The sequence below is a fragment of the Gymnodraco acuticeps genome, unplaced genomic scaffold (assembly GCF_902827175.1).
Source record: "Gymnodraco acuticeps unplaced genomic scaffold, fGymAcu1.1, whole genome shotgun sequence".
Lineage (NCBI taxonomy): Eukaryota > Metazoa > Chordata > Actinopteri > Perciformes > Bathydraconidae > Gymnodraco > Gymnodraco acuticeps.
This window is the reverse complement of record NW_022990021.1, coordinates 2,493,902-2,510,224: the sequence shown is the minus strand read 5'-3', so window position 1 is coordinate 2,510,224 and position 16,323 is coordinate 2,493,902. Positions and strand designations below refer to the sequence as shown.

General features: G+C 39.2%; 1 protein-coding gene across 1 annotated transcript in view; it reads left to right on the top strand.

Moving 5' to 3' along the window:
• Positions 1 to 1,390: 1,390 nt before the first annotated feature.
• Positions 1,391 to 16,323, top strand: part of LOC117544755 (F-box/LRR-repeat protein 7-like) — a 26,537-nt gene continuing 11,604 nt past the window's right edge. The window contains exons 1-2 of the mRNA XM_034214140.1: positions 1,391 to 1,761; positions 6,077 to 6,166. Of these exons, the coding sequence (XP_034070031.1) occupies positions 1,725 to 1,761; positions 6,077 to 6,166 (127 nt within the window). The 5' untranslated portion in view covers positions 1,391 to 1,724. The remainder of the gene's footprint in view (positions 1,762 to 6,076; positions 6,167 to 16,323) is intronic.

Sequence of the window (16,323 nt, the reverse complement as noted above, 5' to 3'; positions counted from 1 at the left end):
GGCAGGCGCCATCTTACCTTAAAGAACTCATTATACCCTACTGTCCTACTAGGGCATTGCGTTCCAAGAATGCAGGGTTGTTGGTTGTTCCTAGAGTCTCTAAAAGTACAATGAGAGCCAGAGCCTTTTCTTATCAAGCTCCACATTTGTGGAATCAGCTTCCAGTTTGTGTTCGGGCGGCAGACACCCTATCCATTTTTAAGAGTGCGCTTAAGACCTTCCTTTTTGATAAAGCTTATAGTTAGGGCTGATTAGATTCAGCCCCTAGTTTTGCTGATATAGGCTTAGTTTGTCGGGGGACATCTTACTTCTTCCTTCTCTCTGTCTATACCTGTGTACTCTCATGTTCCGATTAACCCAGCTTCCCCAAATGTCTTTCTTTTTTGTGTATATATACGCTGGGATCCGGAGTCATGGATGATCCTACGGTCCTGTGTCCTGCATCGCGAGCCCTGGATCTTGAGTCGTGGCTGTGGTCCTGGATCATAGGTCCTGGATGGATATCCTCGTGGATTCATCTTCCTATTATACACACAAGCATTTCCAAACATTTGGACTACCTATGTTGCAAATGTATTATCTTTTCAATTTACACACGGCATCTATTGCACGTCTGTCCGTCCTGGGAGAGGGATCCCTCCTCTGTTGCTCTCCCTGAGGTTTCTCCCATTTTCCCCTTTAAAACTGTGGGTTTTCTTCGGAAGTTTTTCCTTGTACGATGTGAGGGTCTAAGGACAGAGGGTGTCGTATTGTCATACTGATATTTTTGTACAAATTGTGAAGTCCACTGAGACAAATGTAACATTTGTGATATTGGGCTATATAAATAAACATTGATTGATTGATTGATTGTAGTTGAAGGTATAATTTGATATGAATAATTTTGCAGTTTTCCTCAAGTAATTGAGATGGGACTTTTTGTTTGTTACAATGATACTATACAAAAACGTATTACTCCACATTTTGTATTGAAAAACTTCGATTACTAGTTACTCTGAAGATTCAGATTAATAATACACAGTGGATTAGCAAACAAATCTTATTATAGGTTACAATGCAAATTGATTCAGTCATTTACTCTGATATTAGCTATTGTGGAATGGATTATTTTACTTTTGGCACTAAAATGAGTTTTTGATGATACACGTAAGTAGCCTACCTTTACTCAAGTAATTGGAATTCAGAACTTTTACGCTACTTGTAATTCATTATTCTACTTTTACTAAAGTAAAGTATCTGAGTACTTCTCTCACCACTACCATTGAATCCCAGTCTATCGATGGCTTATCTTTCTTTAAATATCCAGCTCTGCCTCCCTGGTCTGCGGTCTCTTTAAATCCAGATCCAGAGGAGGAGAGCAGCGAGTCACAGTTGTCTGGCCGCACTCAGCCTGATAAACAGCTGCTTACCATTTAGGCCACTTCACAAAAGTTTTCTCCGAACTCCTCGAATCGGGATTTTTTTTTCTGCTCACCGCTCTTTGTCGGTGGAAGTTCAGATATAGAAAGTCTGCACCGCTGGAAGCTGGATTCTGGACTGTAGTTTTGCGTAATGCTGAGGCGTCCTCTGCTCAACATCTGGATTAACTATTTGGAGTCAGAGCTAGCGGCCCTACACAAAACTCTGACTGTCTAGCATATCTCTGTGGAAAGACTACCCGTTTCTCTGGAATTTAACTGCTTTTGATACACCGAGTTTTGCGCATAGATTATGTATTCTTTAAAATGGGTGCGAACAATGGAAAACAGTATGGAAGCGAGGGTAAGTGCTGGAGTTATGACTTTTTAACAACTTTTATTTGAATTCCACTTGAAACAAAGTATTTTTAAATCAAACGATACACTATCATGTTACCGCCGTGTGCCATGCCATAGAGTCTCTCATAAACTAAAACAGAAAATGTGCGGTTTCTTGGCTCTGTAGCTTCGTTCAGTTTGCCCCTGGACATCAGAGAGCTTGCCTAAAATGAACGTGTTTTTCTCTATAACTCCAGTTTTCTCTGAGTAAGAGCTTCCTCTTTGTGTGGAGATCAATTTATGCCTTATTCCATTCAACAATCTTCAAATTGTTACGATATGCATTGATATCGAGCTTAAAGCAACCCTTGACCATCATTTCCACACGTTTGAATGATGGTCAAAAATAATTTAACTAAATTATGGTTAATTGATTTGGACTCTTTAGTAATGGTTATATTCTTCAAAGATACAGAGTGGTTTCTGGTTTGCATCTTTTAAACGATAACAGTAGCCTAAAGCATTTGAAATGCAAATATATCTAACGTTTAGCCACATCCCTAAAATTTTTTAGCCAGATTTGTTGTCTTATCTTATTGTGTTATTGTCTATGGCTTGAGTGAAATGCATTTAACCAACTTAATGTAAGTTAAAGTTAAATTTATAAGCTATAATGAAAGTGTGGGGGTGGTTACCCTCCTATAACTTTGGTATTTTTGGACATGCAAAACGTTAAGTTAGAAGCATTTTGCACAACAATGTTTAATTGTTCAAATATCATCTCATACGGTATCATCAGTCAAAAACTGCTGACTTGGCAGGGCAGTTCATAGGATAACACCAAGTAGCCAAATGTATGTATTTTTTTTTAGATTCTGCAGATTCAGAGGAGGTGGGTCAAAGTGCACGAGTGTTTGGGCATGTGGGCACTCAGTCACTCTTATCTTGATAAGAACCAATTCCTAAGATTTTTGTCTGCAATCCTTTAAACTAATGGGGTTTTATTTGGCAGCCATTTTGTGCAAGTATGTCAATGAATTTATGTAAACTAAAATATATAGACACCCTGACAAAACATAAATTACCTATGTCATTAAAATATGTGGTAAAGCTTATGGAAACAGCCCCTCTTTCTTACCGTAAAAGCATTTCTACAGTTTATAGTAGCTAAAATGTTAAGTAAATATGTATTTTGACATTAACTAGCTCTTGTTAAGAAGTTTCGTACATAAAACATACAAATAATGTCGCACAGAATTCCTCTCTTATTCATAAAGGAAAAGAACCAGACAGAATATGACTAGAAATGCTACAACATTTGGGCTCATTATTATCAATAATAAGCCAGTATTACAGTTGTATAAGACAACACAAAGTCATTAGTAGTATAGAGCTGATGGTCAGGCAAGCACAGACATTCACTATCTTTCTCACTCAGCTAATGGATATATTTAGAATATCATTTCACTCAACTGGAATGCAGCTTAAATCCCTGGAAAATCACGTTTTCCTGATATCATAATAGCGAAAATCCATATCTGCCAACCGAATCTCATACCACCATATTGCTGAAATCTCAGCAGGACATTGAGCCTCAGCTTTATTGCTATGGGCATGGTTGGTTTATTCAGTTTATACCAGGGTATTAGCCTTTATATTATCCGCCTCCTCCTCCCACCCCAACTGTCTTTTTCAGCTAATCTCCAACATTACTTATTCAGGAAAACTGTGGCTGGAATCCACCAAACATATCGTTTCTGTCTCCAGAGCAGAGATGTTTGTATAAATAACATTCCAGTGAGCTCTCTTCCTAAGTCAATAACTGCGGAGAAAAGATTGAAAGTCATGATGTTAAAACATAACAAGTGGACCAGCTCCACCCAGGAATCCGGCCTGTTCAGGTACATGAAGAGATTCTGTCGCAGATTTCAGTCTTCCTTGAGCTGAATCTGCAACATATCAACTTGTTTTACTCTCATTAGTTTAGCAGGTTGGACAAATGTGATGTGCATTATAAAACACGGGCATTATAAATCAAACTAAGTGAGGTCGGCTACAAACATTGGCTTTCTCACTGTTGAGATATCCTCTCACTAAAACCTTCATCTTTCAAAAACATTTTGAGGTAGGCCCATCAAAAGAAAAGTCAAGACAATGTAGCAAGGAAAATATGACAGTTTGAATATGAACAATTAAAGACATCAGATTTTATGCAGAGGTTCCATTGCGGTTCATATAAATGTTATGACACTAACGCATGCCTGTTAAGTATCTAAATCCTGAGCCATGTATCTGAAGTGTCCTATCAACAAATATCCATTACAACTTTAAGTTATAGACGTAAGATTCCAGTCCTTCTTGAGTTAGAGAGGCCAGTGGTTACTAGTAGCTTCTTACACTATTTTGTCAGAAGAGAAAAAATAAATGTGTCTGCATTGTAAACAGCCACACAAAGACCAAAGTTGTATAGTTTCAGGCTACAACTTACTATTATTTTCATTACTGATTATACAGCTGATGAATCAATTTGTCTATGACATATCAGAAAATAGTAAAAAGTCCATCAGAACCCAAGGGGACATCTTCAAATGTCTTGTTTTGTCCAACCAACAGGCCAAACTCAAAGATATTCCATTTAAAAGTATGGAATACTCAGGACACCATCTCATATCATTTTTGGAAAAGTGACACAGGCAATTATTAGATTATGAAATCGTTGACAATTGGATATCCAAGCAATCAATCAACTAGTAATTGCAGCTTTAGGTTTTTTTTTAGGTTAGGGTTAGGTTAAAGGGACCAGCATCTTCTTAACAACTGCAGAATTTTGCAGTTAATCAGTCCACATCTATTTTTCAGTGTGATTTCTTAATTAATTACACACTAGGCACAACTATGCACCAACCACCCACTGACAAATTATATAAACATCAGACAGGAAGCAGGAGCTTTTCTGAAAGTCTTTTTTTCCATGAAAATCAGAAAACAATTGTTCAATGTGGAGTTCCTCATGCGGAGGAAAATAACACTGTAACAAGCAAAAGATGAATATATAAAATAACTTTCTAGGCTGCTAACATATTAAAAAAGTGGACACCTGCAAGCGTGAATTTCTGAGTAATTTCTGGGGACTGAAGAAGCCATAGCAGATGTGCAGGCTCAGTGATGTCACCGCAAAATGTCACACCATATGAGCTGCACTGGTTAAAAAGGATTTTATACGTATCGGTGGGATCGTGTGTCTCTTGTGTGGCTGAACATGGCGTCACAGGTTGCATTTTTTTCTTATTTTGGGAACTGTCTAGTCTGCACTTGATGTGCATGTGGGTGTGACTGTTTGGGAATACCTCTTCGTGCTGGGTGAAATGCTCATACTTAGTCTCAGGAAAGCCACAAAGCTGCATTTATGATCTGACAGTGGAATGAAATGCCATAAACAACTACTCCGCAGGCAGCCTGCAGTCACCATGGCAGTCAAGCTTGTTGTACTCTGGCAGCAGATGCACATGTTCAAAGAATATCTCTTTGAAATGTTGCACTCGTGTGTGACTGTGTAGAAAAATCTAAAATCCAACAAACACAAGAAAAGCTCATAAAGTGAGAGTTGTAAAAGTGTGTAAACCGAATAACAAGCACTTTTGTTTGGCGGTTGTACAGGAGCTAAGAAGTACACAGCTGATGATAAAAGCTATTGTAATAATTCATTATTGTACTTGCTTAAATATTTTCTCATTCGTGTAAGTGAAGGCTGAGAGGGATTTGAGGAAACTTTTTTCTTCTTCAGATATAGCAAAAAATGGACACTTGTGCATGTGCCAAGCTTAACCATTCTTCCAAAATGGAGAATCGTAAAAGTCATGAAAGCAGAGAGGGATGGGCTTCATATTTTCCTTACACCTCATTCATTCTTACCACATTTCCTAAAGAAATTAAGCTTAGAAATCTTTTTTTCTCAACAAATTTCAAAGGCTGTACCGTAAAAAACTGTTGTGGAATAAGTATTTAGATCCTTTACTAAAGTAAAAGTGCCAGTACATACTCTGTAACAAGTGTAACATGTGACCTATTACTATATATAATTCATTATTAGATTGTTTAGATCAAGTTATGTCACTAGTTATTCCTGTTTTGTTATTTTTTTGGAAAATTTGACCTATTTTGTTTCTCTACCACTAGTTTAGTCTTTAGAAATGCATTGTGAGATACTTACGAGTAGTATTTGAGTGAATATACTTTTTCTAACAATGGTAAAAACCAGTATATCATAACTTTACTGTGTCATGTTAAAGTGGTTATACTCTGTCCCAGCAGTTTTGTTTTTCTTCCCTTCTCCCCTGCAGGTAAAGGGAGCTCAAGCATCTCTTCTGACATAAGTTCGAGCACAGATCACACACCAACCAAAGCTCCAAAGAATGTGGCTACCACCGAAGGTAAGGCATCTGGTGCTCATTAACCAAACTCCCCTCCCTTCGTATTCTTCTCCTCCTCCCACCCCTCTTTTTCCTCCTCATCCACTCTCTGTACTGCCTATTTTTGGAGAGAAACCTGCGTGTTCCTGGGATAACCCTAAACTGAAAACACAGCTCCCATCAGAAACCAAAGGCATTTCTTTGGGCTTTGTTTGAGGAGAAGAAAAAAGAAAACACTTCTGGCTTCTCATTGTGGAAGAATGCTTATCTAAACTGTGGTCGTATCAGGCTTAAAGCGTTGCCAGGGAGGGAGGTACGTGTGCTGGAGAGAGAGGAGGGTGAGAGGGTTTTTGCTGTAGAAGGTGTAGGGAGTAAAAATGGGAAAAGAGAGTTTCACCTTCTGCAAAGGCACTCTTCCAAACCCTGGCAGACAGACTGTAGGGAACGGCTTCTCTCTGTCAGGAGTGTATGTGTTACAAATGTAAACTGTGTGTTCACTGTAATGGTTAGAAAATGCGTTGCAGATGATAGATGCCTTTGGAAGCCTCCTGTCAGCAGGTCTAAAACATTTGTAACAATCTGTCAGTCAACGCTAAAGTATTTTATATATTATTTTAAAAGAACACGGCAAAATAATTTAAAGTTGGAGCCTAAAAGTACTGCAATGCCAGGTGCTTTTTGTTCAAATTCCTTATAAAAACATTGAATTTGACCACCATATGGCAACATTAAATCCTAAAGGCAAATTCCATTCTTATTATTTGACAAATACATATATTTAGAATCTTAACACAAGCTTAAATCTTTAATATACATGTACATTTGCAGTTATGTTTTCACTGCTCCGATATATCCTACATTTAAACTTGCGCAACAAGCTAAAAACATGGACAAACCTTCTAAAGTTGATATAGCTAAAGCGTTAGCTAAAGTTATTTCCCCGTCTAAGACACAGAGCAAGCTTAGTATTACATTGCAGTTCGGTTTCTGAATGTAATCGAATATTTCCTTTCCTTTTTGGCTCCGTTTTGGTCTCCACCAATTCCTCGGGAAAAATATTTTGCTCTTTAGCGGCTAAATGCCTCTTGATGTTCACAAGCTAGCTAAGCTAACTTTGTTTGATGAGCATGTAGCATATGTTGGGTTTTGCAGAGCATTTTCATAGAGAAAAGAGCCAAATACGGGAAACAAGGTTAACAACACAACAAAAAAGTTGGGAAAACAAAGATCTAAACACGATAAAAGTTCTTCATAACGCTGAGCTGAACTGCGGAGTTAGTTCACTGTGGGTTCATCCCTCAGAGAACTCTTCCAAACATAGTCATTTGATCCTTTCTTTAAATAATATGTATAGATAAGTGCCGTGAAGCATTACAGTATAGAAGACTCCTTGCTTTATATCATTAAAACGATATTGCATCCTACAGCTCATTTAAGATTTAAGGTATACCTCACATAGCTTTACAGGTTCTGGAAGTGTGTTAAACTTCCACAGGGCAGGGAATGTTACAGGAGTATGAGTCAGTCAGTGGAAATTAAATCTCAGAACCCTGTGAAGTCATTGACTTCGCTCAAAAACCGTATCAAACCCCACCACAGATAGGTCTCTCTGTCTTTGTGCTTGTGTTTCTCTCTCTCTGAGTTGACCAGTGACTCACGACTCTTTTGCACGCTCATTCACATATACACTTACCCTGTTCCCCTCATGCATTGTCATCACCAATCTTACATTTGCTCTGGCACGGTGAATGTAGTATTCTTGTGGTTTTAGAGCTGCCCACAAGAAAACAAATAGCAGCTGACAGCCTGTACTTGTAAGTGTCACTCAAATGAAGATTTCAAGGTGTTTCTCTGAGAGAGAGAAACACCGGGCGAGCTCCTCACGAGACGTCAGATCTGCTTTTTGTCAATTAGTTTGCTTTAGTGAGGTTAATCAATTGAATAACCTCACTAAATTCAGAGCGAGATGTTCTGTCTTCCTCTGGGTGGGACCAGGGAGATTACTTTTTCAAATTATCTGGTAATGACTCACTTGGATTTGTCCATTGAGGAGCTGTATTGTGGAAATTGATAATTGTCTTACTTAGAGAACAACCTGTACAGATATAAATATACGGAGTAAAAACCATGACCAGTGGCTTCACTCCCATCATTTTGCTCCTGTGTTATGACTAAAGTTGTTATTTTTTTCCTTCATGCTTAGTGGGAGTAATTACATGGTCTGGAACCGCTATGGCCACAGTCAAATCCCCCCTCTTTAAAAAGGCACACACATGCATGTACACACGCTTAAATGCCAACCAACGCTCACACACTCACACACAGTGGCAGATCACACAGTCCATGCCCACCTCGTCCTGTGGTCCATTAAACCAATCAGGAAGCAGTCTGGGCTGTTCCCCCACCACACACTGGGGGTATCCATATTTAACACAGTATCCTATACTGCAAAGATGTCACTTTGTTAGTTAGTTTGTTAGTTAGATAAAGGAGACCTATCCTGCTATATTTGAATAATATATTGTAGGGCCATACCTATATATGGTATATTTATACGTTTTCTGTTTCAAAATACCAAACAGATCATGTATTTTAGCCATGCCTCATTTTGCTCTATTTTCCTCTCCTCCACCCTCTCTTTGCATGCGCTGCAGCTGACCACGCCCCCCTGCAAAGGAGGGGGCCGAGTTACAAGTGTCATGTTACCATGCTGTTACCATGCCACGACAACCTCTCATTCCTCTGATTGGTGGAGAGTTGGCCATATAGGCGGAGCTCCTCGTCACTGACGTCACACTATTTTCAAATCTGTATCAGTCTGTATCAGATCCGTTTTTAGAGATTTGGGTATGGAGGAAAAGAGAGACGGTTGTGTTTTGGTGAGTTCCCTGACACACCGGGGACATATATTCATATATAAAAGACGTACAAAAGTGCATTTTGCATGATACAGTAGGTCCCCTTTAACACAACAACTCATTCACAGAAAACATTTAAAGTTTATAATACATACTTTTTTATTCTTATTATATTCTTATTAATTGTATTATTATTTTTGACTTTTAGTTGGAGTGTGAAATATTACATTTGAAAAAAAAATCTAAAAAAGTTATGAAGTGGTAATATCGTTATTGTGATTTTGTCCCTAATAGACTTGAAGTCAATATCTGATTTGGTTACAGCCCAAGTAAAGAATACTAAATGGTACAAGCTGACGATGTATCCCTATAAAGTATTTATCCTCTTTTCCCAGGCATTGTCCAAGTAATGAGACCAGCCGTCTTTGGTTCTGCTTTTTCTTACAATAAACAACATATTATTTGGTTTCAAGTAAAAGGCACATAAATGATATTGGGACAAGTGAACCATATAATTGCACTGCTTTATAACTTTAGCTGAGCAGCAGCCACTCTGGCTACAAGTGATAATTACAAGATAATGGCAAATGTTAAAGCAAGAAGTGTAAGTGAACTCTGAACTGAACTATAAGACGTTGTGTCTCCAAAACCCCAGTGTATTCAATTAAGAAAAAGAATTATTTAATTTTTATGGCTTCAACTTTTTAATTGTGAAAGAATTACTGTTTTTTCCTCTTTCAAAAGACACATACTATTATTTTAAAACCCTGTGTCAAAGATCCAAACCAGAGCGACTAGGAATGAGGTGCTGGAGACTGCACCGAGAATAACCAGAAATGTTTCATTTTTTCTAAAAATAAAACATCTGAAAATGTGATAATCATCGCAAGACGCTTTAAACTCAATGAACCGTAATATTAAACAGCCCTAATATCAGCATATGGATGGAAAGTGGCAAGTTGCCTGTAACATGCATTCCCACAAAATCAACACGAAGGAGTAACACTTATTCTGCTCCTGAAAACAAACCGAGTCAGACACATTTTTGTCTCTGTTTTCATTTATTATTTAGACTGGCTTGTGGCTTGTGGTCAGTTTCTTATTAGCCACATATTGAAAAGCACAGTGTGGACAGTAAATACTTCCTGTGGGAGGAAAGTGAGTATCTCCCAGCAGGGGTTCCACAAGGACCCTGTCTGGGCCTCTAGGGTTTTGCTTTTGCCCAGCCAAACTCAGGGTACCTTAGGAATGTGGCTCAGACATGACTGAAGCTAAACTGACAACACCCTGAGATGTTCAGCCTGTGTGTGGTATCTCTCTTACATCCTCCTGTGTCAGCTGTGCAGAGTTTGAGATGTAACGCAGACTCACAGGGGCGTCAATCATCGTCAAAGCAGCCATACTTTAAGGTCAGCTCCTTCACCCGTTTATAATGGCAGCAGGAAGGTAGCTGAGGAACAGGGAATGGTGGGAACAAAGAACATGTCCACTTCCTTTATGCCTGCTAAGGACCACAGAAACAGTGATAACAGCAACGGGGAAAAGCTGACTGTCCTTCCAAGAAAACACTGTAGTAAAAGATAACACTGTAAACATGTTGTGATTTTTATTAGGAAATTATGAAGCTGTATCAAACTGAGATTTTTATTCTTTACAAGTGTCTGTCTTTAAATTAGTTACAGCCTTATGCACAAGTACTTATTGCCAGGTTTATATAGTATACTATCACGCTAATTATAGCCAGATCAGACAGTGGAGAGAAAACTACTATACATGTTCCACAAGTATATGATAGAAAGGTAAGCAAGTTGGAACTGTTTTACCTCATTAAGAATCAGAATGCCTAAGATATATATTTGTATAATTGCATACATGTAAACAAATAAATCCAGGCCATTATAATCTTTATTTTATTTGGTATGTTACATGTTCAAGACCTGAGTACACATACTGTACAATAATACAATATACTTAATAAGAACATAGATTAAAAATAAAAACATAAAAGAGAAAGAACATTATATAGAGCCATGACTAAATAATAAGATTATGCAAAAAAGAAGAAAGACAAATATACTTCAGCATGTCAGGCATGTTCATTAGAGACCACAATTAAATGATTATTCAGGTTCAGTCTATCATTTGATGTTTAGAAACCAAGTCAAATAAGAAATTAAAGGCCTACGGTCACCTTGTCTTTTGTAAATTATTTTTCTAGTTAAATGTTATGCAAGTTTTCTTTGGTAGAAATCAAAAGTTAAATTAGTATTGGCATACATTTGCTTTAATGTGGTCCATTGCCATTTTCTACCTCTTTACCAGTCCCCGCTCACCTGCTCACCTGATCCCACTTTTCCTCATCAGCCCTGCACATATTTAAGCAGACCTTTCCACTTGCTCTGTTTCTCGCCTTTGCTTCCTGGCCCCTGTGTTGTTGACCTGAAACTTACAATCTGAAACCTGTCTGTTTGAACATTTTGACTTGGGGTTTTCCTGCATGACTCTCTTCTGATTCATGTGTGTAGCCACTTGGTGACTGCCTGTGGAAAACCAATTATCTCCAAACAACAGCTTTTTCTCAGCTGAAACAAAACTTGCCCTGTTTCAAGCTTTGTGACAATGCATTTCCTAGATCCAATGGGTGTTTAGACAGTTGCCTCCCATGACTGCCAACTTGGTAATTTGATACAACAAATGTCGATACAAAGCAAGAACTGGGTTAACGTTGTTGTAGACCAACACCGTTTCGAAGTTTTACCTAAAAAAACATTTCACAGGAGGAGACCACTCTATGCTTCACATTAACAATCAAAAGTAAATGTTTTTTTGTAAAGCATGACCATGATTAATCCCTAAATATAATCACAAGTTTAATGCTGATCCTCTCTCCAGAACCAAATAGTAACTTAACCTTAATTAGCAAATGAAAGGCTCTGCACGCACACCAGTGTTTTCTATATTCATGGGATCACACCATCTTATATAATAATGTTTCATCAATACACACTTCGATCAGTTTTAGTTGACAGTGTTGCCACTTGAGGGTCAGCTGTGCAGTCTAAACAGCCCCTCCACAAATCCCCTGTCTCCAGCATGTTAAATATTTTTGCCCTCCCAAAGGCAACAAATCCCTCGCACTTCATCTGCAAAGTAACCTCACTCACTGATGACTATTTTCTCGTGTTTACTCAAGCAGCTATATAGTGTTTCACTGTTGATTTTTGCCGTGCCAAGTATGAGAGAGCCTTAGCGAGGTGTTTGTGTGTGTCATTGCCGTTGGGAATTATAAACTGCAGAGAGGAGATTTTAAGCTATGCTCCATTTATTTTGTAACTTTCTTTTACCATTCATCAGTAGATACCACTGCACTATATCTTTTAAACCAAACAATTCTGGCAAAACTTTGATCCCAGACTGACAAATGTACCTTTTAGAGAAACTTAATGCTGAATTTGTTGTGCTGCTCTACAGCTGTGTTGGAGTTTCTCACATGGGAAAAATACGTTTGTTTAGATGAAGAAGCATCTGTTTTTTGAGGGGGAAATATTTGGCAGGTGATTGACTATTTTATGGAGCGCTAGAGGAAGTTGTGTTGTAGATTGATCCCATTTTATGCTGAGGAATTCACCGCCTCAAGAAGTTTGTACTAGCAGTTTTTGGGGGAAAAGAAGACTGTCCCTTTTTACTCTCCCTCTGAAGACAAAGTAGTTTTAATACTTTTTTAAGAAGCCTAAACGCAATTTTAAAGAGAGAAATCAGTGCTGTACTTTTAAACCTCATTGGAAAGTGTCTTCGTAAAGAGAGCTACACAGAGAAACTAAGTATGCTAATGTTATTTCCCCCCAGATTTTCTTCATCAGCTGTCCACGCTCCTCCCCCTTCCTTTCTACCGCCTAGAAATCTGAGCGAAAAAGCACAGAACAAGGCAGTGAAAGAAAAAAGAAAACAAGTGAAAGCAGTTTAGGGAAAGAGCTGGAGGAGGAGGGGAGGTAAAGGCAGTTCAGTGAGGAGATCTCATAACTCTTCTCTGATTACGGCTCTGTTTTCTCATTCTCTGTCTCAGGGAGGGAGCGCCAGCCCTGTTGTTTGAATGCCATTTTCTTCAACAGGGTCACATTTTTCAGTCCTACTAGCAGCATGTTTGACAGGGGTTGGGGAAAATGCCACTTGGCCCAAAACGCACGCATGCTTCCTTTAAGTTGTTGGCTTGCGAGTGATGTTTTTACTGGGAGACACCTGGGTCTTTGAGCTTTTCATGTGGCAATATGACCAGCTCAACTGACAAATTGGACCTCCCCTCCTCCTCTTTTCAATATGTGGTTTGTTACGTTACGTAAGCAGCAAAGTGTCAGATGTGGCTTAAGCTGCAGTTGTACAAAAACACAGGGGGTCTTGGTTCAATAAATTAAACCAGAACAACTAAAGTTGTTTTAAGGCATACTAGGTTGTAAAAAGAAACGGCTTTACCAGCGCCAGGAAGTGGTACAAATCTTATCTAACATTTTTTGTCAAAATCATTGGAGTTTGGTTTATGCCCTTTAACTCTGCCTGGAATGGCAATTGTACACACTCAAACTTGATAAGATAATAGCCAACTCTCTTTGTGTGACTCATTTTGACCAACTCAAATTTTAGACCCGGTTCCATGATGTGACTGCTCAGAACTGTGAACTGTGATGCACAATGGAACACACATGGAAAGACAGTGGAAAAGATAACCATGCAAAGGGTTTCAAAAACGAAAAGTCCCTTCTACCATTTCAGACAAAACAACATCTTTCTGGAGTTAAAATGAAAGATTTTTCGTCAAGAGTGTAATATAACCGCAGCAGTTCCAGCACTTCCCTTGTTCTGTTGCTTCGACCACATGAGATCATTACATTTGCTCCTCGTCACGACCAAATCAACCGTTTAGGCCAGCGCTCGCTTTTCCATTCCCATGTGATGTGGAGTTCTTCTAACTGTTTGCTGTGTGTAGCCAACGTTACCCTCCTCAGTCATTTAGCTCTACTGTCACTCCACACTCCAACCCTCCTCACACACCACTGCCAAATTGGATCGATTGTACAGAAAGGCATTTCATGCACACGATTCTCTGAAGAAAAAGCAAGCTTAAAAATCATGATCTAACAACCTATTAAACAATTATTGAATGCTATGACTGAACTGTCATGTTTAGTGGAAAATCTGTGCCGTGAACAAATGGTCATTTCTGACTTTCGATAGATCAGACTTTTAGATTTGGCTTCAAGATATCCATCGGCTGTCCTCCTCAGCTGAGGATTTATAAAGTGACAGAAGTGTGGAGACGTCTGTGTCTTGTCAACTGACAGAAGGGTCTTTAAGAGGCGGAGAACTCCCCTGAGGAAATTAGTCGTGTTGTGGGGGAAAGAGTTTAATAGTTCCTGGTGCATGTGTAGCGAATCTGTTGCTGCACAGGCTTCAAAACTCAATCCCGAGACTGAGTGAGTGTGAGAATAGCTGTGGACCAGAAGTAATGGGGGTTGTGTGGAACTAAGGAGTCTGTTTCCTGTCCGAGTGTGCACATTGTAAAGGAACCAGCAGGCCCTATTGTCTCCCCGGTCGTCCGGTGACGTAACACCTTCCTGTAGTGAAGGCTTTACTGATAGCCCCACCACCACACTGTACCGTAATATCAACTTCCTTGTATTCAATAAAACCCAAGACAGAGCCAGATGTTTTTTTATCTCACGAGTTCTCTCTCAGTCGGATGTTTCCCCTTTAAAAACAAAAACTGGAGCACATAACCGTTTAGAGCTGATAAATCAATTTCAGTCAAATCCCTCCTGCCTGGTTGTTTTTCAAAAACACATTCTTTGCTTTTTTTTACCCCCCGTGTGGATTTTTCATTTGATTTCCTGACCTATGAGCAGAAAATGAGCATCTCTAATTCCCTCACATGCAGCCCATCACCCTGTCACGGTGCTGGCTTGCAGAGCAGGAACATGTCACAAGGCTAATGGCATCGAGGTAATGGATTGGTCTGTTCTGCCAGATGCAGCAGTAATAATCCTGCGAGCTCCAGACAGGGTCTTAGCAGAGCTTCACGGCACTGCGAGATCCTGAAAAGAATCCCTATAGCTTTAGTTTATGAGCAGACTGCGTCAAAGTCTGGATTGACCCTGCCTGTGCACTTGTCTTCGTCTCTGCTAAAGTCTGCAGACTCTTTTGCCAATGTATCTTCCCCCTCTCTTGCCTCTCTTTTAGAGGCCTTCAAATGAATTTGTTTTTGTGCGTTACTTATTCTTTCAAAAGTCAGAGGGTTTATGTCATTAAGGCAACATCGCTCCAAACATGCAGCTGCGCCTCTTCATCACGCAAGCATCTTCAGTGATCACTCCCATTGATGTACATTTAAACTTGTGGTATCAAAGCACGATCCAGATGTGTCTCAGAAGTACGTTGATGTTAATGTGATCCTGCTGCGGCACTGCTGTGGATCAGCTTAGATTTGGGTATTAGTGGCAAATGATTTCAGCCAAGTATGCCTTTCTGTGGCTATATGCACATTCAAAATGCATGACTTTCTCTTTCATTTCACCACTGCCTCGTTGTTCTTTGTCCAGGGTAAAGACCAGATGTTCCACTGTTTCTCCTCTGATTTCCTAAACCAAGCTGAATCTTCCACCATCTGCACTTACAGTCCCTTCAAAAGCATTTGAACAGCTGCATGGTATTTGTTCTGTTAATGATAGGTTTGCAGTGATACAGAGATATAAAACACGACACCGCACTGGTTAACATATACAGATTCCAGCACTAACTTCATTATTTCACACTTAAAGTGTGGAGCTGACGGTATAAGTCCCAACAATCCTGACCCAAGGACCAATGACTAGCTTTTTCTAGAACTTTCAATTGTATCAGATGGTCTTTATTAGTGGATAGTTTGCAAAGTTGTCATGGTAGTAGATCTGTTGACGTGCAATGATTTCATCCAAAGCGCTTCTGGGACTCCTCATGTCTGTTGGCAAATAATTTGAGTTCATTTTTGACCAAGGAAAATGCAGCACACTTAACAAGCAATGTGAACTCATAACTAGACGTCATATTTTGAGGCTTTGGCAGAAGCGTTTTGCGTCGCATTTTGGCGCAGAAGGTTTGCAACACGCTACTTAGTGATGTAGCTTCATGTGATATAACATAGAATTTAGGTCTAAGAAACAACACTACTTGGTAAGGTTTAGTCAACAAAATCACTATTAGAAAATGACCTACAGTATGAATGGTTATGGTTTGGGTTGAAACATGCTACGGATGCTATATCATGGACTCAGTGACGTAGCATCCCGGAATACA